Here is a 25,165-nt window from a genome sequence, read left to right as displayed (position 1 = left end):
AATGAATAGCACTGACTCCGGATAGAAGACTTTATAGTCTCACTGGACGACTAATTTCCCTGTCAAACACTTTCTGTCAGGGAAGTCCTCTGCCTAATCTAAGTACCGTCTGCTACTATTCCAGCCTCTTTCTTCGTGTTTGGTTTCGGATGGGAGTTGAGAGCCGCTGGTTACAGTCTTGCAATAATAATGCTTAACCAACCTGTAGACCTACTAGTGAGTTGATTCAAACAGGATGGAAATTTTAAATGAGCGGGTTGACACAGACTTGAGTTCAGGCTTATTAAGGAAAATGAGTGGCCCTGGGATTCCAAATTGTCCTCCACTGAATTTACGCATTTTCTGCATTTAGCCTCCAGGGCAGGCAAAAGACTTCAGGCTACAAACGTCGTCCTTTTCTTTTCTTCATTTCCTAAGAGTAAATGGTGGCTGTTTTTTTTCATGCTTGCCCTCACCTCTCGTTCCTTCTGTATGATGAAGGAATTTCTCATCAGACGTCTGCTTTTACCTCGAGCTCATAAACAAAGCACAGCTACTCTGGCTGCTTCACGTATGCGTTTTCTGACATCGTACAATGTAATCTGAAAGCAGAACCTGTCCAAATGTGTGTTTCTGTTGTTGTTGTTGGAAGGTGACTCTCAATTTTCTCAGTGGGGATGAGGCGCTTTGTAGACCCTGTGGGCTGGAAGCCCTGGGGTCATTCAGCCACCTGGGATGGGGCTCCCGAGAGCACAACCATGGCCAATGCTTCTGGAGCTAACCGCCCGTTCCCTGGACTGTAATGCCAAGGAGGTCCATTCTTTCAGCCATGAAAATTCAAGCTCATTTTATGAAGTGTGTGTTTGTTTGAGAAGAGTGTTTCTTAGTGAGCATGTAACATACCATTTCATATGGCTCAACCTAATAAACATTTATGTTACACCTACAAGAGATATCCCCACCTCCCTTATAATTCCACTTTTAGTCTGTTAATTTTGGCAGCCTTGAACCTGTTCCTTTTGTTACTGTGGTAGTTGCTGACATGTTGCTGTTTGAGCATTTATCCTCTCAAATGGACCAAATGGACAATCAGTGTCAATGGACATTCTTCAACAATAGGCGTGTGCCTCCTATTTCTGTATTATACCTTGTCCTTTTCTGTCAACCCCTGGTGCGATACATGAACGACACATAATAAGGCTCAACACATATCCTATAACCCCATTTATTAGCTATGGATTTCATGGATGCAAATAAAATCTGGATATTTAAAAATATGTCTGGAGAGATATATGCCTCTAGACCAGGGTCTTTTAAAAGCAGCACCCCTGACATTTTGCACTAGATAATTCTTTGTCGTGGGGGCTGTCCTGTGCATGATAGTATGTGGCAGCATCCCTGGCCTCTGTCCACCGAATGCCGGTAGGACCCCTCATCACACACACACATTTGTGAGCCCAAAAATGTCTCCAGACATTCCCACATGTCCCCTGGGGGAACAAAGTCTCCCTCATTTAAAATCTACAGCTCTAGACCCTGTGCCTTTGAGAGAAGCTCGAGTGTTCTCATGCTGCTCTGACATAGTCTCCTGATCAAATGCAGGGACGCTTCTCCAGTGTATCTGCTTACTTCCGGTTACGAACTTGTTGCATGGAGACGAAAATTTTAAAATACCGTTAACTAAGGAACAAGATCTAGAGCCTGCAAAAGTGAGATGAGGTCAAAAAATGAGATCAGGCGACGGCTGAACCTATATCTGTTTTGCCTCCAGGTGTGATGTATACCCCGGGAATAATGGTATTTTGTAACTATAAATTATCAACGTGTGATTCCTATGCAACTGTTTGTTTACAGGTGGAGGTGGAGGCTTACGACTTCTTCTTTGAGAGGAGCGCACCCATTACGGTCCACATCTCCATCAGAACAGCGGATACGAATGCCCCGCGAGTGTCCTGGAACACAGGTGAAGTTCAGTGTAAGGCATTAAGCAGCACAGCCCTGAAGGGAAGACAGGAAAGTGCATGGGTCGGGAAAGAAAGGTCGTTTTCTTCCCATTTCACACATGAGGCAACCGAAACCCAGCCAAGTTAACGGTATCAGATAGTTGTTTTTGTTTTGTTTTGTTTTTCCTGCCTGCGGGGTGAGAAATTTGAAACCAGGACTCCTGTGCTGTGAAGCCACGTTTTTTTTTTTTTCCTCTGTAGGAAATAAGCCAAAAGGACACCTTTCAACTGAATGTGGCAAGAAAGTAACTATTTGTGATACTGAGCTACAGTTGGACTGAGGAGGAAAAGGTCTCTAATTCAAACCGTTCAGAGAAAGGGAAGGAAAATGGAGACCAATTCATTGTCCTGTTGTGGGGACATGCAGGGAAGCCATAATACACGAATAAGAGCTTAAACTGCTTTATTTGTTTTAAAAGAAGGTCACTTCCGAGTGGTCTTATGATGCAAGGTATATATTTAGATCAGATGTAAATGTGGAAGGTGAATGAAGATTTTCCCCTTTCCCGCTGATTCCATTGATAGCAGTCAAGACCTACTTATAAGCAGTGGTGGTAGGCTCTGTGAAGGGGAAAATATTTCTGTCTGATTTAAATCCTCAGGTGGTGGCTTATACTGTGTGTGTGTGTGTGTGTGTGTGTGCGCGCACGCCTTTGCATGCAGGTACACACACACACGTGTTTGTATGTGTGTGAGTTTGGGTCATGATGGAGAACATTGGGAGATGTCCCACTCTACCTCTGCTAGAGGGATAATAAAAGAAAAGAAAGAATTGGCAACCTGAACTTTATAATAATCATATACTAAGTGGATTATGGCTTGAGCACAGATTATTCATAGTCTGTGTGATCTGTGAAATCCAGGCTTGTTAAGAGAGCTCCAGATCTGGTTTTGGCTACTTTGGACATCAGAATCTTTTTTTTAAGATGGAATTTTACTTATTATGGCTTAATATATGTTCATCATTGAAAACTTGGAAAGTGTATCAGACAGAATAAATTTAATTAATGGACAATAATAATAATAATAATAATAATAGGGAATGGATAGAAATGAATGAAATCATAATGGATGAATGAATGAAATAGTAATGAATGAATGAGATCATTCATTACTCCACCGCAAAGACAGAATCACTGTTCATATCTTGTTATAATACACTTCTCTTCTTGCTTGCTCTGTGTCCCGTGATGCCTTGTCCTATGTGTAGCACACACTCTGGGCTTCAAAACCCTTTTATGAGTCGCAGAGATTATACGTGCTTGTCCTCCTTCCCTCCTTCCCTCCCTTCTTTCTTCCCCCTCTGCCCCCTCCTCCCTTTCTACCCTCCCTCTTTCTTTCTTTCTTTCTTCCTTTCTCTCATCTTCCTCCCTCCCTCCCTTCTTTCCTTCCTTCCATCCATCCATCCATCCATCCATCCATCCTTTCATCATAGTGTATGTCTTATTCCAGGTTCCCTAGCAAACAACCCCTGAGGCAGGTCATAGGCACTAACCCTATACTGAAAACAGGAATAACAGGGAAAGGAAGTTGTGGGGGAACAAATAAAAAGGGAGGGTGACTGAGTTTATCAGAAAATGAAGTTGTTTGTTCAGTCAGGCTGGTGTTTCCAGGAGGAAATGGAAGCACCGTGTGTGGGAAGGGCCAGAGGTGGGCTGGGGAAAGGGTGAGTAGTCTCTCTCTCAGCTCCTCCCCATCTCCTGTCTCACTGTGGTCAGTTTGCCTCACTGGATGTCAACTCCCCACATGTCCACGATGTGCTGCCTGGTACTTCTTTGTAGCTGCTACAAACTTCCAGGGTCCCATGGTATAGGACCCGGCCACGGTCACAAGGGAGGTCATGCCAAAACCTGGCCCTTGCCCAAGAGGACGATTGACATAACCAGCCTTATCAGAAGATGAGACAGTGGTGGCAGCTGGGACTTTACAATTGCGGGGACCCTTATGGGCTGCTGCGGCGAGAAGGCAGGCACACGGTCATAGCCAGGGAGGCAGGGGAAGCTGGGCAGGTTTAATGGGAAATGTAAGTGGGTCTGCCAGGACATCGCCTTTAAGTTTTATCAACTTAAAAACTTAAAAAGCTTTGTTCCCTTTCAAGATTCTTGGCAATCTGTCAGCTCTTGGATCCACTGAGTAATGGGAACGCTTGATGATGCTCAGCTCCCTGTTTCTAACTGGAGTGTTCCCTCCCGAATCTGTATCTCGCTGCTCTAAGCAGCACTTAATCCCCTCTCCCCAGATTTCCTCCAGCATACTGGGTCCAAGGAGAAGGTTTTATTTCAGTTCCTTTAGTTACAGAAGTTCCTTCTTTCCTAGAGCCTAGAATAAAATTCAGCCCTCATTTCGAAGTGTCAGACACTTCATGTTCAAGACCATTAACCACTCCCCTAACACCGTATTTCTGTATTTGCGCACGTAGCCATGTTACATTCTCTGTCCTGTGGGCTACTGTTGCATTCATAGCTTATATGGAAAAGCTCTTCTGATTCCCTTGCCCACTTCAGATATCTGGATGTCACCTTTGAAAAATGCCTTGTGGACATTTTTGAACGAGAGACCCCTGTGAGCATAACATCTATTCTTGCCTTACGGGTTTCTTTTCTGGCACCACCGTGCCTCCAACTGATATATATCACAAGGAACCAGTTATCAGACTGGGGTTAATAGTATTAGATGCGGAAATGTTACTAAAAATAAAAGCTAAACTCCAGTTTCTCAAAAAGCTTTCAAAGATACAATTTTCAGCCAGTTTTGTGAGTGAAAATTCATTAATCTGGTCTTCAAGTGGGCAGGTTGGCACGTCATAGAACTTTCTAGGACAATTTTCTGTTTTCTCTTGTAGGTCTGAATCTTCTGGAGGGGCAGTCTCGGGCCATCACTTGGGAACAGTTTCAGATTGTTGACAATGATGACATCCGTGCTGTCCAGCTGGTCACCGTGGGTGGCCTGCAGCATGGACAGCTTACAGTAAGAGGTGAAAGATCAACCTCTGACCTAGAAGAGAAACCAAGAGTCTTTTCTCCAAAAGCAGATCATATTTAACAGGATACACATAGCATCTCTTGGGCCTCATTTCTTTTTTAAAAAGTTTTAAAAAATACTTATTTACTTCATTTTTGAGACAGGGAGAGAGACAGAGCGTGAGTGAGGGAGGGGCAGAGAGAGAGGGAGACACAGAATCCGAAGCAGTCTCCGGGCTCTGAGCCATCAGCCCAGAGCCCGACGTGGGGGCTTGAACCCATGAACTATGAGATCATGAATTGGACCAATACCGGACACTTAACTGACTGAGCCACCCAGGTGCCCCTCCTGGGCCTCATTTCTAAGCGAATTGTCATATCCGGAAAGTGTGGAGCTCTTGAAACCATTCGTTTTTGTGTTAGGGTGCTCCCATTAGTGGATGACAATTCACAAGCAGCATCTTGTGCTTGGCTCATTATTTAAATCTCACATGCCATGTAGGACTCCTTCTAAACATACTCTTTAACTGATGAGCTTATCCCAGTGGGAAGACAAAATATTTCCCTCTCGTTTCTCTGATTCAGAGGAATGTATTAAAGAACAGAAAAACTTAGTTTTTTAAATACTTGGTAATCATTATGTTATTAGTATAATTATGTTATTATGTTAATTATAGTATAACTATAAGAGGAGTAGTTAACAAGGCAATATCCCTAATAAAAATAATCCTGCTATCACATAACATAGTCCATTCCGTATAATGAGCTCAGAGGATTTAATTCAATTATCCTCTTGGTATTCCTAACTATAAAGCAGAAAGAGAGCTCTTTTTTTATTATCATTTGTGATTAGGAATTCTGAAGTGAAAAGTGAAGTCATCCTAGGAGAGTAGGAGATCAGCTTAGGGGGATGTTCAGCTGCATGTAAGGAAAACCCAACTACAGTGACTTAGAAACTCAAGAGTAATTTTCCTCATGTGGTAAGTTGCCCAGAGGTAGGCATTCCAGATCCATGATGCCAGCAGCTCATTCTGTCCTGACAGTGGTCTCACGATAGCACCTACACCTTCCGACTTCCGGTCTGCATCCCGGGAAGGAAGAAAGAGAAGGGATGATGAAAAAAAGTTACGTCGCTTCATTTGTTTTCTTTAACAACTTTCCCCAGGAACCTGATACAGTGGGTTCCACTTAAATCCACCAAGTCACATACTACCCCCTGGATGCAGTGGGGTCTGGGAAACTGAGTATTTTCAAATGGTCATATTACCATTCCAAATAACACTAGGATTCTGGTACTGGCAAAGAAGCAGAAAGTGGCTATTGGGCGAGTAAACTGTGATGTCCATTGTACAAATGTTTAATCACTTATTCCAGTGGGCTTTGATAGAACCATAGTGTGGGGAGAGTACAGGGAAATCGGCCATCAAGAATCGTAATCGCTTATACAGAGTGAAGCAATGTGGAAATCAAGAGAAGAGTGATAGCCCATAATGACGTTCTAGTGCGGAGGAGGTAGAAAATTGTAGCATTTATGATTTGTGCCAGATACTGTACAAAGCTTTCTACATTATATCAGCTTTATGAAATGTAGTACTATTATTATTCCCACTTTACAAATGGGGAACCTGGGATTTAGAGAAGTTGACTTGTGTATGTACCTAGAAAGTGGCCGAACTGGGATTTGAACCCAAATACCTAGGCCATTTGGTAGCAGAGCTGTAGCTCTTGGGCAATAAGCCAGTGATTTTCGAACTTTAGCGTGTGTTAGACTCTCCTGGAGGTTTGATAAAACCTCACCTCCAGGACTTCTCACCTCCAGGACTTCTACTCAGTGGGTCTGGGGGGAGGGTCAGAGAACTTGCATTTCCAACGACTTCACAAGTGGTACTGATGCTCCTGGCTCAAGCCTGCTCCTCAGGGAAGTGCTGCCATGTTGAATGGTAATTAACACTTTTTGTCAGCTTACTGTTCTTTACGTTCTCTCATCCTTCCTAGGGAATATGAGGTGGGTCTTATTATCCCTGTTTTATAGATGAGTCTCAAATGAATTAAGTGCCTTGCCCAAGTCCACACAGCCAGTAAGTGTTACAGCCCCTATTCAAAACCAGTTCTGTGGTGGCCCAGAACCCACTAAACAAGATTGTTTGTCTAGGTGAGGCAGGTATCAGCTGGCCCATTTCCTTCATGCCCTGTCTTCTATGGCTGCTTTTGCTGCAGCTGCTCCCTCTGCACCCCTCGTTCAGTCAGCCCCATCTCTGTTCTCTCCATCAGGGGGGAAAGGATTTCTCTTCACTGTGGCTGACCTTCAGGCTGGAGTTGTTTGCTATCATCATGACGACAGTGACTCCACCAAAGACTTTGTGGTCTTCAGGATATTCGATGGCCATCACAGCATCTGCCATAAGTTTCCCATCAACATTTTGCCCAAAGATGACAGTCCCCCGTTCCTCATAAACAATGTAGTAATTGAACTGGAGGAGGGACAGACCATACTGATCCAGGGTTCCATGCTGAGAGCATCAGATATGGACTCCAGTGATGACTACATCTTCTTTAACATCACAAAACCCCCTCAGGCCGGAGAGATCATGAAGAAACCAGGGCCAGGGCTGATAGGTAAGTTCTGAATAGTTATGATCATTGATGTCAGAATTTGTGCAAGGGTGGACATCAAGTTTATGAGGTGAGATACTATTATTCCCATTTTGTGGATGGGAAGCCTGACACTTAGAAGAGTTAAACTAATCTATCCAAGATCGTGCAAGTAAAAAATTCCAGAGCTCTGTGTCAAGGTAACCATTACATTATGAAAAATTATGTCGGCCAAGCAGGATGAAAGAACAAGTAAGTTTGAAGAGGAATATTTGGCCTAATGCTAAATTGTTTATAAAGTAATTTCATGAATGACGTTTGTTTATGCTTTATGAAAATAATTTCATAACTATTTCTTAAAGTAGTCAGGAGTAACAAGAGAGGGAACAAGCAGTTTAGTTAAGACGATGTGTCTTTTTTTAAAAAAAAATTTTTTTTTTCAACGTTTATTTATTTTTTTGGGGACAGAGAGAGACAGAGCATGAACGGGGGAGGGGCAGAGAGAGAGGGAGACACAGAATCGGAAACAGGCTCCAGGCTCTGAGCCATCAGCCCAGAGCCCGACGCGGGGCTCGAACTCCCGGACCGTGAGATCGTGACCTGGCTGAAGTCAGACGCTTAACCGACTGTGCCACCCAGGCGCCCCAAGACGATGTGTCTTAAAGATATTTTTGTAATGCTCATTTTTCTACATATGGTAAGACAGGTGTAACAACTTAAAATTTTCTGCTTATTATTTATAAGCTTTGATGAAAGTATCTAATGAAGACTCCTTGGCTGCATACAATATACTAGGCAGAGAATACTTTGGAGATAAGTCCAATATCTTTATACCCCAACACTTGGAAGATTGTTACAAAAGTATGTGGTATTTTGTGGACCCAACAGGCTATCCTGTTCCTGGCTTCCTTCAGAGGGATCTGTTTAATGGCATCATTCACTATCGTCACTTTGGTGGAGAGATCTTTGAAGACTCTTTTGAATTTGTCCTGTGGGATAGCCATGAACCTCCAAATCTCTCAGTGCCACAGGTAAGAGACCATCTCTGAATACTTTCGCCAAGTCTTGTCCACAGATATCGGTTCTGGGTGGTGGTGTAAGAAGATACGTGAAAACAGGTTTTAAGATCGAAAGTTTGAGAAGCAAAGGATTTAGCAAAATTAAGTCAACTTGTTTGCAACATGCCTTCTCTGCCATTTACTTTGCTGATAAGTTCTATAAATTTCTGTGTATGCAGCATTTCCAAGGTCATTTAACCATGGGTCCTTTTATATAAAACGCCTCCCCAAATTTGCTGACTTCATAACACTCAAGAGAACACTGACTTTTATGTATGGCAGTTGAGGTATGGTCTCTGAAGCTACATTGCTTTATGTTTCTCTCCTGTCCTTGACCCTAACTGATTGACCTGTGCCTCAGTTTCCTTATCTGTAAAATAGATAATAATACAACTTCCTTATAGAGAAATTATGAGGGTAAGTGAGATAATTCCATAACTACATAAACAAACTACTGAGAACTGTCTGGCACATGGTAAGTACTCAGTAGATAAATTAGCTATTATTTATTATTGGTTTTGAAGAACTAAGAGTTTTACTACCACTCGAGTGTATCATTTAAGGATATAGGATGAAGAAATAGGTTTAAGGAGGCATTCTCATAAAGAAATTACAGAAAATGGAGTTAGCGTAGGATCTGAACAACTATAAAGTATAGTTTATAGGGTAGACTCCATGCAAGGAGAGGATGGTTGATGGTAGGGGTAGAAAAAGACGGCTGAAAATAAGAGATCACTTACTATACATGGTTCTTTTTGATGAGTATTTTCTCCTTATTATCTTGGAAGGTAGCATGTGTAGAGACCTAGCAAATCTGGAACCAGCTCTAGAATGATTTCTTAAAGGGGCGCCTGGGTGGCTCAGTCGGTTAGGCATCCGACTTCTGCCCAGTTCATGATCTCACGGTTCGTGAGTTCGAGCCCCGCATCAGGCTCTGTGCTTGGAGCCTGGAGCCTGGAGCCTGCTTTGGATTCTGTGTCTCCCTGTCTCTCTCTGTACCTCCCCAGCTCATGCTTGCACTCTGTCAAAAGTAAATAAAGAAGGGGCGCCTGGGTGGCGCAGTCGGTTAAGCGTCCGACTTCAGCCAGGTCACGATCTCGCGGTCCGTGAGTTCGAGCCCCGCGTCAGGCTCTGGGCTGATGGCTCGGAGCCTGGAGCCTGTTTCCGATTCTGTGTCTCCCTCTCTCTCTGCCCCTCCCCCGTTCATGCTCTGTCTCTCTCTGTCCCAAAAATAAATAAACGTTGAAAAAAAAAATTAAAAAAAAAAAAAAAAGTAAATAAAGAAGGGGCGCCTGGCTGGTTCAGTCGGTTGAGTGGCCGACTTCGGCTCAGGTCATGATCTCGCGGTCCGTGAGTTCGTGCCCCACGTCGGGCTCTGTGCTGACAGCTCAGAGCCTGGAGCCTGTTTCAGATTCTTTGTCTCCCTCTCTCTGACCCTCCCCCGTTCATGCTCTGTCTCTCTCTGTCTCAAAAATAGATAGACATTAAAAAAAAATTAAAAAAATAAAGAAAATTTTTAGAATGATTTCTTAAAGCATGTGTCCCTATTGGTTATATAATGTGTTCTTGTAATGCCACAGTCACTTACACTAGCCACTGCATAGGTGATTGAGCTATTCATCTGTTTGTAACAAAAATGGATAATCAAGAAGAATGATGTCAGAGAGCCCAGAAACTGAAGGAAGTAGGTGACCCCTGTTAAGAGGGAATGGAAAATGAATGAGAAATTTCCTTTCTTTCTTTCTTTCTTTCTTTCTTTCTTTCTTTCTTTCTTTCTTTCTTTCTTTTCTTTCTTCCTTTCTTTCTTTTTTTTTTTTAGAAATTTCCTAATTCCTCTGCTTATTGAATAAGAAATCAATTCCCTTAAACATAACAACACCCTCTTTTCATCAATGTATTATATGCCATTTCTAGTTTACATTGTTGCTTGAGACCTTGGCTGACTTGATAATCTGAAACGGCAATAATAACTAATAGGGTTTGCTTTAAATCTTCTGTTGTATCTATTCAAACAGACCTGTTTCTGAGTAGAACACCATACCACTTTTAGCAGATTATGTGTTCGTTTTTGAAATCAAAAGCTCAGAACTTCTGCTATTACGTATTTTATACATCATAGATATGGATTTATTGATATTCACATATTTAGAGATCAAATGGAGATGTGCGATCGCTCTATAATAAGGAAATGAAAACTGTATTGAAACAGAATTATTTGTGAATCTTGGCAAATAACTCAGACTAAACTCTGTAGATCCAGTTATAAGTTTATTCCCTGGGATGGATAGATTTCGAAAGAAGAGGTCATAATTATGTGTTCCTTTGCTTTCATCTTCCTAATCTATGTTGAGAAAGAGAGAGAGAGACCAACTCTATAAATTTGCTGTGTTTTCACATACCACTTATTCTTTGGCTCCTAAATATTCTCCAGCTCAACCTTAAGTGCCCACCTCTGTACCTGACATCACTACATATGTGTGTCTCAGCATTTTATTTATTTATTTATTTATTTATTTATTTATTTATTTATTTATTTATAATTGGAGAGAGTGAGAGAGCATGTACTCATGAGTAGGGGAGGGGCAAAGAGAGAGAATCACAAGCCCGCTCCATACTCCATGCAGAGCCTGACACGGGGGCTTGATCCCATGACCCTGGGATCATGACCTGAGGCAAAATCAAGAGTCAGATGCTCAACCGACTGAGCCACCCAGGCACCCCCCATCAGCATTTTCAAGTCCCCATGTCCACAATCCATAAGACATTTGGAATATTTCCTCCCAGACTTTCACAAAACCACTTTAATTAGAATCTCTGAAGTCATCCCCAGCCCTTTTTTTTTCCGTCTAATGTCTGTGGAACCCATCAGTCAGCAGGTCTTACTGAATCTACTTGATAGATTTCTCTCATCCATCTCTACCTCTCCACCCACTGCCAGTGTGTTAGTTCCAATTTTCATCTTTTGGGGAAGGGGTTATTATCAGAATCCCTCACATGGTCCTTTAAGAATAGAAGAGATCGGGTCACCTGGCCACCTCAGTTGGTAAAGCATGTGACTCCTTGACCTCAGAGTTGTGAGTTTGGGACTCACATTGGGCATGGAGCCTACGGAAAATAAAGATTAAAACAAAAGAATAGAGGACATCAGCCACATCCCTGTAATTGAGGACAATTAAAATCCATTAATACAGTGTCAGGGTGTTTGGTAGCATTCATCTAGCCCCAGTTTTTCCCTTTTGAGTAGTGGCAGCTTTAGCTTCATCCATTTCTAGATGGACCTACTCTCAGCTCTAACATCACCTGCTCCAGCAGTCCTTCTCTGATGCCCTCATTCCACACCTCCTCCAGGCTGAGTCAACTTGTCCTTTGATGTTATCTGATATCAAATAACTATAACGTGAGGCCATTATTTGTTTTATGGGATCAACTATAAGCTCACTGATGGGAGGAATCCCAAATTATTTATCTCTGTGTCTTCAGATATTGGTACCAGACTCAAAGTAGAACCTCAAGAACTGTTTTTTTGTTTGTGTGTTTTGTTTTGTTGTCCCAATATGAACCCTGATTTTTCAACCTTTATTGGAAGTAAGAGGAAACACGACTGAAACATTTGGTAGGAACTGGGGAAGGAGTGACATGGGGGAGGAATGAATGTAAAGCTTTATTCCTCAGAGTTTCTAGGAATTGGTGTGCGCATAACAGCAAAACAAGTATTTTGTGTGTGTGTGCTGGTAAGCATTTTTGTGTTGTGAGCCCCCAATAGCATCATTGAAACTTGAATTTTTAAGGAACTTGCATGATCATTTAGTCTACTTGATGATTGCACCTTCAATTTGGGCAAGTATCTAGTCATGTCTTACAGATGAAAATTCAACAAAATTTGTAAAATAGTCAAAAATATCTGCAGCCTTCCACCATCAACTGAGAGTCTAGGGGCATCTGGGTGGCTCAGTCGGTTAAGTGTCCGACTTTGACTGAGGTCATGATCTTGTGGTTTGCGAGTTTGAGCCCTGCGTCGGGCTCTGTGCTGTCAGCTCAGAGCCTGGAGCCTGCTTCGGATTCTGTGTCTTCCTCAATCTCTGCCCCTCCCCACTCATTCTCTCTCTCTGTCTCAAAAATAAATAACAAAAACATTTGAAAATTAAAAAAAAAGAAAGTCTAGATAAGAAGGTTGCTTGACGGGAGCTTTTGTGATTAGAAGTTTCCATGGTGACTAAAAATTAACTCAGGCACAAGATTGCTTAGGCCACATTGTTGGAAAACTTCCTTTCATAGAGACAGAAAGCAAGGACCTCCTCAGATGAGACACAATGTGCTTAAATCAGGAAAGAAGTTACGTAGCAGGGGTGCCCCTTTCCTCCTCTCCCCCTTCTCCACTGAACGCTCCTCTGAGAGGTCAGCCGACACACCAACAGCGTGTCTGCACATCTGCACAGCAGCAAGAAACACCCTCCCTCTTTCTTTCTTGGTTGCCATTACCGTCATCAAATAAAACCTCACCCACTCAATGTGCTTTTGGTGAAATGGGTGATGGTGATTAAGGAATGCACTTCTCGTGGTGAGCATGGGGTGATTAAAATAAAAACGAAAGAAAGAAAGAAAGAAAGAAAGAAAGAAAGAAAGAAAGAAAGAAAACGGAGAATGAAAAATAAGGCTAGATGAGAAAAGCAGAAAGAGGACTAAGAAAAGGAAGAAGAAAGGAAGCAGGTACCACAAAGGCCTGTGAGTCAAGTGGAAGGGACTTCTTGTAGAGGTTCCTGGATCTGAGAAGTTGTGCTGGCTAATCTCAAAAGAAGATGCAAGACAAAGAATCAGGCAGAGCCCAAGCTTAGGCAGAGAAAGGATCAAGAAGCCAGGCTTGAAAGGAAGTCAAATACTAGCCATCAGAGTATCAAATAGCGAACCTGAGTCTGAGGGTCAAGGTCAGGCTTTGCCCTTCGCCATTTTGTGTACTGATTTATCACTTTATGTTCAGATTTTCTCCAAGTCTGTTTGCAGGTGCTTGTGGCCATAAGTAGACTGGAGGGATGTAGGGGAATTCAGCCGCAACAGCTTAATGATTGGGCACTAGCTTTTCACTGTCTGGGAATGGGTATTCAATAATGTCATTTTTACAACCAAATTTCAGTACAATGAAAATTCTTTATTTCTCTATGGAGCTTGTTAAAATAGGATTTTTCTTACCCACAGACACACACACAATAATGGTTTAAACATGCATAAATATGTAAAGATGCACCAACTTAAATGATCATAAAGCATGTTGAAAAATGTGCCCACCAAGAATTACTACAGGCATATAAAAAAGCATACTTGTACATTCTTTTTACACAAAGAACACATTGGAGAATAAATTAGCATGGAAAATGGTCTCTTTGAAGGCACAATAACTATTGTTTCCATATTAAATCCAGTTTTTCAATTAAGTGGAGCCTCACTGATCCACGCTATGGCTGGGAGGTCCCGTAGAGAATTTCTGAACTTTGTAGATTAGCGAAAAACTGTAATTGGGAAAAAAAATTGTGACACAGACTCCAGGAGACTGGAGAAATGGCTTTTATTGTGTTCTTTTATTTTGATAACTGGATTTAGTTTTTAATTATTGAAATGCTTCATAATGGAGTAGTACCTATGTCGGGTGCTTTTGTAACCGTGATGAAGGATGGAGACAGGGAATTAATTAATTGAGCATCTACTACTAGGTACTCCCTGTGCTACTAGACAGAAAAACTGAGCCCCAAAGGGGTTAGATTATTTGCCCAGGGAGCATAGCTTGTAGGTGACTGAGCTGACATTCCCAGTCTTGGTCATAGTAAAGCTTACGCATGTTTTAGTTTTTGCTTTGTGTGCCAATTTAATGTTTATTTTTGAGAGAGAGAAAGAAAGACAGAGAGAGAGAGACAGAGAGAGACAGAGTGCGAGTTGGGGAGGGACAGAAAGAGAGGGAGACACAGACTCCAAGGCAGGCTCCAGGCTCTGAGCTGTCAGCACAGAGCCCGATGCGGGGCTTGAACTTGCGAACCACGAGATCATGACCTGACCTGAAGTCGGACGCTTAACCCACTGAGCCACTCAGGTGCCCCTGTATGCCAGTTTAAAAAGGACTTTTTTTCATTTTCAAACTAAGTATTATGGACACCATTATTGTAGGCAAAACTAGCACTGCTGATCCGTGCTTCAGGAACAATATTAAAAGGAATAAAACCGGGGTAAGAATACTCACTCTCCTGCATCAAGCTGTGTAAAGACCATGGTGACAAATATTCCATTTCAAGAGGGAGTTAGTAATTGCTTTCTCGCAACCAATCATGGATTATTGTAAAACATAATAATAGATGTCGTGATAAAGCTGTTTGGCAAAGCCTCCCTGCCCTCTTGCATGGTTCCAAACCAGTGAGTATGACTTTAAGAATTAAAAAAAAATTTTTTTTTTCAACGTTTATTTATTTTTGGGACAGAGAGAGACAGAGCATGAACGGGGGAGGGGCAGAGAGAGAGGGAGACACAGAATCGGAAACAGGCTCCAGGCTCTGAGCCATCAGCCCAGAGCCCGACGCGGGGCTCGAACTCACGGACCGCGAGATCGTGACCTGGCTGAAGTCGGACGCTTAACCGACTGCGCCACCCAGGCGCCCCAAGAATTTTTTAAATCACAGGGGCGCCTGGGTGGCTCAGTCAGTTAAGCGTCTGACTTCAGCTCAGGTCATGATCTCCCAGTTTGTGGGTTTGAGCCTCACGTGGGGTCTGTGCTGACATCTCAGAGCCTGCTTCTGATTCTGTGTCTCCCTTTCTTTCTCTGCCCTTACCTCACTCACGCTCTGTCTCTCTGTCTCTCTCTCTCAAAAATGAATAAGTGTTAAAACAAATTGTTAAAGAAGAGTTTTTTAAATCACAAATAGGGCATGTTGACTGAGTTAGCAAATGCTGAAAAAGTGCCTCCTACCTACAAATACCATGCCAGATGTCGTAGAGCTACAGAAGCGAACATAGTATTTACTGAGCACCTACTACGTGCCAGACATTTTATCTACATAGTGATATTTGATCCTCATAACAACTCTGTGAGGTTGTTGGTGCTACCCTTAACCGATCAGTAAATTTGACGCTCAAGAAAGTTGAGTGAGATGTTCAAGATTAATAATAGCCACTAAGTGGTATACTTTGCACTTCAACTGTCTGTCCACTGACAAATTCCACGTTGTTTGTTCGTGATACTACGATTCTCCCCTTGTGGACCTTTCAGTCTAGGAGAGACTGACATGCAAACTACCAGCTAATAACACAAGGCAATAAGATAATATTGTTTGTTGAGGGATAAGCACAGTTCAGAAACAGTTCATTCCAACTGAGAAATCGGGCGAAGTTTTCAGAGGAGCCCTCAAGGGTGAGAAAGCCTCAGGTTGCTGGAGAGAACAGGAGACAAGCACTGCAGATTGAAGGAACAACGTGATCCAGACCGCAGACACCAGCTTGAGAACTACAGCCGGGTACCGCGTGTACCTGGAGTCCTGGGTTCACGTCGAAAGGTGGTAAAAGACAGAGTTGAAAAATCAGGTGTGTCTAAACCATGGAGGTCTTGGGTGCCGTGGTGAGGAGCTGGAATAATTTAATCCCCCCCCCCCCCCCGAGTGGTTGTTTAGATTTTTGAAGCAATGCATGACTGATTTGACTTGCATTTTTTTAAAGAGAGCACCAGAGGTATGTAACGTCTAGATTGCATACTGGAGTTGGGGCTAACAGGAAACAGTTGCAATAATGTAGGGAAGAAGTTAAAAAGAGCTGGCGCTAGACCAGTAAGAGTGGGGCGGGGGTGGGGTGTGGTCACAGCGCAGGGAATTTTGTAAGTGGAGACTCTGGGACTTGGAGACGTGTTATGTGTCGGTGGAGAAGGAGGAACCAAAGTCATGACAAGGTTTCTAGGAGTGATGACTGAGCGGAAAGAGGTGGTGAAGGAAAGCACAGGGTGTTGGTGGAAGGGAGAAGCGGGAACAAAATCAGGAACATATTTTGTGTATTATGTGCCTGCTCGACAGCATTCATGACTGCATTAACTAGAATTGTGAGAATTATATTCTTAAAATACAGCATAACATGGGTAAGAATGTTCCATTTTGGGCTCACGTTCTTGATAGCTCCTGAATCATTTCGATGGAAGTATATTGCAAACGGCAGTTTTTGAAAAGCAGCTTAGGGGCACCTGGGTGGCGCAGTCGGTTAAGCGTCCGACTTCAGCCAGGTCACGATCTCGCGGTCCGTGAGTTCGAGCCCCGCGTCAGGCTCTGGGCTGATGGCTCAGAGCCTGGAGCCTGCTTCCGATTCTGTGTCTCCCTCTCTCTCTGCCCCTCCCCCGTTCATGCTCTGTCTCTCTCTGTCCCAAAAATAAATAAACGTTGAAAAAAAAAAAAGAAAAAAAAATAAAAGCAGTTTAATCGTGACTAGGTGATGGTGGGGTGTTTTCTTTGGTATCTCCTGGTATTTCAAATTAATGGCACAGGTCATTTCTTTCCAGATGGTGACCATCCACATTACTCCAGTGGACGACCAGCTTCCAAAGGAGGCTCCTGGAGTTTCTCGGCATTTGGTTGTCAAGGAAACCGAGGTGGCCTACATAACTAAGAAGCATCTATATTTTATAGATACAGAATATGACGGGGATCTCGTCTACACAGTGACAACACCCCCATCTTTCTCTTTCAGCCACAGGTATCTCTATGAGAAGTCATCACCTGGGCTCTTTGTAGAGGGTTGTGTTCAAGGATTGAGTTGCAAGTGTCCATATACATATACTGCGGTTCAGCTGCTTTGTTGGTCGGACCTGAACTTGTAGTCAATTCCACATTTACTTTAATGTCAAACTTATCCCTTCAAAAGCTGTATTAATTGGTCAGTGACCTGCCATTTGTAGTGTCTTCAGCGTAGGTAAGCTTAAAATGGTCTTCATCTTCTTTTCATACAACATTTCTTTTTTCTAAAGGGAATGTTATTTTTGTCTTTTCAATAAAATTTATTGAGTCTTCATGTTAGTTTTAGATGTTGCAGGCCACAAAATGGTCATATTCTATGATCCCAATCAGAAAAGTGGCATGAACATACCTGAGGCTTGTGTCATATACACGATAGCAAGGAAATGTTTTTTTTAGGATGAGAAGAATGATTCCCTTCCATGAGGTCAATGTAGAAAATTCTGTACAGGCTTTCTATAGTCATGAGAATGGCACTGATGATTCTGGACTGAAGACTAGAACCCCCCGACAGAAAGAGAAAATATAAAGATGGAACATTTGATTTCTTCTTACCATGAGCTTTTTTAGCTTTAGAAAATTTGGTTGTGGGCTATCTGATTTAATGTTTCTTGCCTGGGAAATTAGCTGACGTGTTTTCCTGTGTCTCTCGTTAGGCATCTGGATGCTGGGAAATTATTTATGGTGGATAGTATTCCAAAGCTAACCAAAAACCCTGCAGCCCCGGGACTGAGATCATTCACTCAGGTATGATGCTATGCTAAAATGTTGATAAACGTGATGTAAGTGTCTTTTTTTCCCCTTCCCCCTCCCTCTGTAAGTATCTTCTGAAAAGGAATGGCACTCCTAGTGTTGCACTTGACAATGTTGGCCTTTGACTTCTGTCAAAAGCATCAAATGTTTGATGTTTACGTTCTTTCTGCTTCCACGCTTTTATTAAGCACGTGACATCTATTTGAAAATGTTTCCTTGCGGTGCCTGGGTGGCTCAGTCGGTTAAGCGCCGACTTTGTCTCAGGTCGTGATCTCAAGGTTCATGAGTTCAAGCCCCGCGTTGGGCTCTGTGCTGACAGCTCGGAGCCTGGAACCTGCTTCGGATTCTGCATCTCCCTCTCTCTCTCTCTGCCCCTCCCCTGCTCATGCTCTGTCTCTCTCCAGAATAAATAAACATTAAAAAATTTTGAAAAAAAGAAGAAAATGTTTCCTTGAGCTGGATATGATTTCAAAATCTTGTTATTATTTAACACAGCCTTTTGCACCGGGCTCTGATTTACAGACCTGGGTGCCTATGGTTCTATTCCAATAAATTCAGGTCACTCAATACCCTACTGTATTAGTTTCCTAGGGCTGCCATGGGTACCACAAACTGGGTGGCTTCAAACAACAGAGATTTCCTGTCCCAAAGTTCTGGAGCTGGAAGTCTGAAATCAAGCTGTCTGCAGGGTCATGCTTCTTTGAGAACCTGTAGGGAAGCCTTCCTTGCCTCCTCCTCGCTTCTAGAGGTTTTCTGGCACTCTTTTGCATTCCTTGGCTTGTAGATCATCACTACAGTCTCTGCGTCTATCATCTGATGGTCATCTTCTCCCTGTGTGTCTCTCTCTTCTCATGAGGACAGAAGTTCTATTCAATTAAGGGCCCGCCCTTCCATATGACCACACTTCATCTTAGTTTAATACAGCTACAACAACCCCATTCCCAAATAAGGTCATATTCTGAGATCCTAGAGGTTAGGACTTCAACATATCTTTTTTTTTTTTTTTTTGGTGGTGGTGGGGAGGGGAACACATGCGATTCATAATATCTGCTACCTTCCAAAATCTTTCATCAACCTTCTCCCTCTTCCTCTGGACTGTACCTCTGAAAATCACACTAATGGTGATGAATACTTAGGCAGCTGCCGGACTCCAGCTCCGGCAGGTCCAGGGGTTCCCAAAGGATGAATGGCGTCGCGAAAATAACAAATGGACCCAGACCACAGCCGTGTGTTAGACTGGCCGCTTTATTGTGGCAAGCGTGGCATTATATTTGTTAGCAATTTCCTTATAACGTGTGTCATCTATGTTTTCTGACATTACCTGATTCTAAAGATGTTCCTTTGTGTAATCACCCATTAAGGAACAACATAGTTATTTTCATGTAACGTTCCCTCCTGCCCTTTCAAGGTCGTCTAGCTCTCAACACCTCAAGGGGAACGTTTACAGGGACGTGACTTCTTAATTGTTCCTTTGAACCATTTGCGGTTACAAGGAACAAAAGTATTCGCTTTGGTCTGGGGTGCCGGGAGGGAGCCAAGAGGGCCCTGGGAACCCACGCCTTATGTGCTCCCAGAGAGACAATGTATACCTAGGAACTAATGAACCATTCTGTACCTTAACCCACCAGGTCCAGTTATCATCTGGAATTCCTCCTGGGGGCCAAATGGGCCTAGGGGTTGGAGTAACTTGTATCCGTATATATATTCCTTTGTTGCCAGAGTGGGGATTTCGAACCCATTTGTCCCCCTCCTTGGCTGGGAAATATATGGGGCTGTCCTTCCTTTAGGGAGAGGAGTCTTTATAGGGGGTGGCAAGGGCTGGCTGCATGATTTCCTTGCGGAATCTTCTTTCTTTCCCCAGTGGTTCTTTTCCCGGGGGGCCTGTCGTGGGCAATTCCCCAACCGACAAATCCCCAGGTGCTTTCACTGGGAGGGGGGCTGCCCTGACCAGCGCTAAGGCCAAATTACATAAAAGCAGGAGTCTGAGAAGCTTCACTTTCGGTGGGCCGCCATGCAGTGCCGATCCGTCCACCGCCCGGGCCCTGCCATCAGGCTGGTTGGAGAGCTTGGCTTCTGACAGGCAGCAGCTACCCCCGTCCTTAGAGCTAATTCTGCCTTATCTCACTGCAGTTGGATGTTGCAGATGAGTATGTAAACCCCATGTGCTAGGTACTATTATTTTATTATTTGATTTTGGTGATAAGGAAACAGAGGCCTTGCAAGTTTAAGTAACTGAATCAATATCACACAGCTAATTGATGGTGGAGCTGCCTTGAAATTAGAGCTTGCTTTCTTCCTTTCTTTTTTAAAATTTTTAATGTTTATTTATTTATGAGAGAGACAGAGCGTGAGCAGGGGAGGGGCAAAGAGACAGGGAGACACAGAATCCGAAGCAGGCTCCAGGCTCTGAGCGATCAGCACAGAGCCCAACGCGGGGCTCAAATGCACGGACCGCGAGATCATGACCTGAGCCGAAGTCGGACGCTCAACCGACTGAGCCACCCAGGCGCCCCAGAGCTTTCTTTCTTTTATAGAGTTGGATGGCTTCAAGCCCTTGATATATTTCCTTAATTTCTTTGTTCCTTTCCCTCCTGGTTTTAGAAAATGTGATTTATGAAATAGAGATTTTTGGAATCTTCAAATTGATGATGTTGGCATTTGCAATTGTTGACGTCCACACGATGGTTTTTGAAGACCTAGCTCTCTGAAAGTCTCTGATTCTTACCGATGGGTACCCACATGTCCATGTCAATTTGCCTTGTAGCATGCTGTGAACTACATGAAAGTGGCCTACATGCCACCCATGCAAGATATAGGCCTCCATCCGGGACACGTCCAGTTTGCATTTTCTGTCAGTAACCAGCACGGGGGCACTTTGCATGGGATCTGCTTTAACATCACAGTTCTTCCAGTGGATAATCAAGTTCCTGAGGTAGGTACGATATTTGATATGCAAGATGAAAAGGAAGAAAGACCTAACGAAAGAGAGGAAAGCCTTGAAGACTTACTGGAAATGATAACTTTTCTTTGGGTTATTTTATAGAACTTTAAAAGAATTTTTTAAAATATTTATTTTTTGAGAGAGAGAGGAGGAGAGAGAGAGCGCAAGTGGGGAAGAGGCAGAGAGAGAGGGAGACATAGAATCCCAAGCAGCCTCCAGGCTCCGAGCTGTCAGCACAGAGCCCGACATGGGGCCCGACCTCATGAACTGTGAGATCATGACCTGAGCCAAAGCATCGGAAGCTTCACCCGCTGAGCCACCCAGGCGCCCCTATTTTATAGAACTTAAAATTTTTCAGCTACAGTGTAGGAAAAAAAAAATCATGGGGAAGGGAATCTTTCACCTCCCATGAGACTTTCTAAAAGGAGAGATTTTTCCAGTTGCTGAATTTGGCATTATTTTTAAAACTTTATCAAAATCCTTTTCATTTCCTTTCCTTTCCACTGAGTTTCACATGTTGATCAGGGAAGGGGATTAAGTTTTGGGTCTCTCAGCAACCAGAGGGCTTATTTGCTCTCACTGCGGGCCAACTATATGCGTGCTAATCTAAATAAGCCTTTTAATTTTTCAAATGAATTAGGATGTGTTCTTCCATTCTCTCCTGCCCCCACCCCAGTGTTGACGTAACCGTGCAAGCACTTGTGTCTCTCATTAAAACTGAACTACAGGGGCGCCTGGGTGGCGCAGTCGGTTAAGCGTCCGACTTCAGCCAGGTCACGATCTCGCGGTCCGTGAGTTCGAGCCCCGCGTCGGGCTCTGGGCTGATGGCTCGGAGCCTGGAGCCTGTTTCCGATTCTGTGTCTCCCTCTCTCTCTGCCCCTCCCCCGTTCATGCTCTGTCTCTCTGTCCCCAAAATAAATAAACGTTGAAAAAAAAAAAAAACTGAACTACAAAGGCGATGCCACCTTGTGCATCTTATCTGTGAGGCTGGACTTAATGCGGAAGGTTTGTTCCAAACCCCATCGGAGGGCTAGACTTAATTAGTGTGGCTCTTCTTGGGCTCATTTTCCCCTCAAAAGTGAAAGACAAAGTAGGATTACCGAGTCATTAGGAACCAAAATGGACGAGAACCATGCCTAAAGAAAAACGTCACCTTCCAGGTACCCATGAGCCTCCTCACCATCTCTACATCTAGCCCAAGTTGGGGGGCAGAGGTCTCACTGTGAGGGACCAAGGGGCTTACCCAACCCCCAGAACTGTTCTGATAGATCCAAACCATACTTTTAATTAATGAGTTGACCAAATTTAAACATCAGGAAATTTCATACCGACTCTAGATTTCTGACTTCTCTTGAAAATTTGGAAATTCGAGGAATAGTGAACTCACTTATCCCCAGCAGCAGTTGGACAGGGCCTGGTCTCCAGTCTCCAGAGGCCCCACCCAGCTCAGTACACTCATTTACATCGCTGGCCTGACCCCTCAGGCCTCTGAACTTGCAGTTTTTGGTAGAAGACGCACCACAGAGCTCACACAAAAGGCAAAAGAATCTGAACTATATTCTTTGATCCCTTCCCTGTCAGGGACCGCATCACGTTCCCCGTGAAGAAAATAGTTTTGAATGTCTGGTAATCTGATTAGATTTTATTCACACCTTTCTTTCCTGTGTATGAGATACATGCCTGAAATAGCCCAGCATTTAAGAAGCCAAAGCTTTTTCTAAAACAATCGGGGAGGGAAATAGTGTTTTTTTTTGTTGTTGTTGTTGTTTTTAAATTTTTTTTCAACGTTTATTTATTTTTGGGATAGAGAGAGACAGAGCATGAACGGGGGAGGGGCAGAGAGAGAGGGGGAGACACAGAATCGGAAACAGGCTCCAGGCTCTGAGCCATCAGCCCAGAGCCTGACGCGGGGCTCGAACTCACAGACCGCGAGATCGTGACCTGGTTGAAGTCGGACGCTTAACCGACTGCGCCACCCAGGCGCCCCGGGAAATAGTGTTTTATGCAAAGCAATCCAAACCTCTTGCTAGAGAAGAATGATCTGTGGAGAAAACTGAAAACAGTGAAGTGAACAGTCACTTCCCTCATTTCAAGGTAGATGGAATAGTTATCCTCATAACTAACGTGGCCTAGTGGCTTCTGTCTTTTTTCTATAGTGTATGGGGCAAGTGAAATAGTCCCTTAGAGAACTGAGACTATCAGAAATAAAATTAAATGAATAGCTCCAGTGAAACCAGTCACACGAGTGGTGAAAATACCACAGAGAGCTGGGTTGAATGATAACCACGAGGGGATCTTAACATGATGCTGATGAGAAGACCCCAAAACCTCAGCACTGGGTTTCGGCAGAGACTGAAACATTAGTGATGAATGAGTCTGGGCAAATTAGCCTTATGCTTTTACTTTTTTGAAAGTTGCCCTAAAATACATATATATTTTCAAACCATATAGTGTAGCAAAGTATATCCCTGGAAACATTAGCATCTTGGGGTATCAACTGATACAACTCAGGAATCAATGAGGCTGGCAGACATGGACCTGGTTTCAAAAATAATACTCCTCTTTCCTCCTCTCTCTCTTCCTTCCTTCCTTCCTTCCTTCCTTCCTTCCTTCCTTTCTTCTATCTATCTATCTATCTATCTATCTATCTATCTATCTATCTATCTTTAAGTAGGCTCCACACTCAGTGTGGAGCCCAGTGCGGGGCTTGAACTCACCATCAAGACCTGAGCTGAGATCCAGAGTCAGACACTTAACTGACTGAGCCACTCAGGTGCCCCAATATTCCTCTTTTAATAAGAACTCCCTTTATTTCTTTCTCCTACAAACAGTAAAAATGTAGTTTCGACCACATGGAAGTATGGCATGTGGGAAGGATGGGGGTGAGTGGTTGTAGGGAGAAAAGTCTCTTGTTGGATGTTTTCCTTTCCTGGCGGCAGTAGTGTATTGAAGAATAGGAGGCAGCTATCTCAGGATGGTTGGTCTCTAACTTCCAGGATCCAGGGGGCTGCCTTGGGACAGCTGTGCCTGCTGGGCATAGGGATAGAGCAGGGCTCCGAGTGGACGCCGTGACTTCTTGCTCACTTCCCTTTCCTCTGCCCAGCCCCCCCAGCCCCCACTGCTCCCTTTACCAACTTTTTCCTCAGGAACATTCTCCTTTCAGGGAGCAGCAGCTGCTCTGAAGAGAGTGGCTGTTGCCTTGGAGAACACTGTAACCTCACATGGGTAGGGCACTCAGCTCAGACCTTCTGCAGGGGACCGTCAGAGCCCTTGACTTGGTGCCCCAACTCTATCTGCTTGCTTTTACCTCCATGAATAATGTAAATTTGGGAGAATGATGGGTTAAACAAGGTTCACCTATTTTCCTACTGCGGGATCTCAGAACATCGAATATGCTTATGTGCCTTGTAAATCTCCAAGGTGAAGATTGACCTTGACTGTTTTCGAGACTTATTTGACCATAGAACACTTCTTGCCAAGTACCAATGTGGTAATTAAACATCCCAAGCCTTTCTAACTTGCTTTTTACTTAAAAAAAATTTAATCGTTATTTATTCTTGAGAGAGAAACAGAGAACAAGCATGAGAAGGGCAGTGAGAGAGGGAGACACAGAACTGGAAACAGGCTGCAGGCTCTGAGCTGACAGCACAGAGTCTGACACGGGGCTTGAACTCACAAACTGTGAGATCATGACCTGAGCCAAAGTCAGACGCTTAACTGACTGAGCCACCCAGGTACCCCTAACTTGCTTTTTGCTTTTAAGTAAGTTGTGAATCGAACGGTAGCTTTTTCTATCATCAAAAGTTATCTTTCTGGCTTAACTATTTGTCTAATGTTAGTACAAATATATTTCTTGTGGAATCTTCAATTTCTAATCTTCAATTTCCTGCTCTACTTCTGTCTCTAAAATACTCGTTACCACTGACACTTAAAAACTCTAACCAATTTCCGAAGTCTTTAAGAGTTTTTAGGGTGAAAGGGAGACGAATTCTTTTCTCTAGGGGAATTTGATAGAATTGTTGTTCATTTTCTAGATAAAGGTATATGTATGTGTATGTATATATATGTGTGTGTGTGTGTGTGTGTGTGTATATATATATATATATATATATATATATATATATATACCGCTCATATG

The 25,165-nt window shown here is 43.3% G+C and overlaps 1 protein-coding gene across 8 annotated transcripts in view; it reads left to right on the top strand.

The window, feature by feature from the left end:
* Window positions 1-25,165, top strand: part of FREM1 (FRAS1 related extracellular matrix 1) — a 166,185-nt gene that overhangs the window by 44,601 nt on the left and 96,419 nt on the right. For all 8 annotated transcript variants that reach the window (XM_043566605.1, XM_043566603.1, XM_043566602.1 and 5 more), the window contains exons 7-13: window positions 1,834-1,942; window positions 4,825-4,956; window positions 7,214-7,558; window positions 8,423-8,565; window positions 17,102-17,295; window positions 17,990-18,080; window positions 20,851-21,018. In XM_043566605.1, coding sequence (XP_043422540.1) covers window positions 1,834-1,942; window positions 4,825-4,956; window positions 7,214-7,558; window positions 8,423-8,565; window positions 17,102-17,295; window positions 17,990-18,080; window positions 20,851-21,018 — 1,182 coding nt within the window. The remainder of the gene's footprint in view (window positions 1-1,833; window positions 1,943-4,824; window positions 4,957-7,213; window positions 7,559-8,422; window positions 8,566-17,101; window positions 17,296-17,989; window positions 18,081-20,850; window positions 21,019-25,165) is intronic.

The sequence above is a fragment of the Prionailurus bengalensis genome, chromosome D4 (genome assembly GCF_016509475.1).
Source record: "Prionailurus bengalensis isolate Pbe53 chromosome D4, Fcat_Pben_1.1_paternal_pri, whole genome shotgun sequence".
Classification (NCBI taxonomy): Eukaryota; Metazoa; Chordata; class Mammalia; order Carnivora; family Felidae; genus Prionailurus; species Prionailurus bengalensis.
This window is presented reverse-complemented; position numbering and strand designations above follow the sequence as displayed.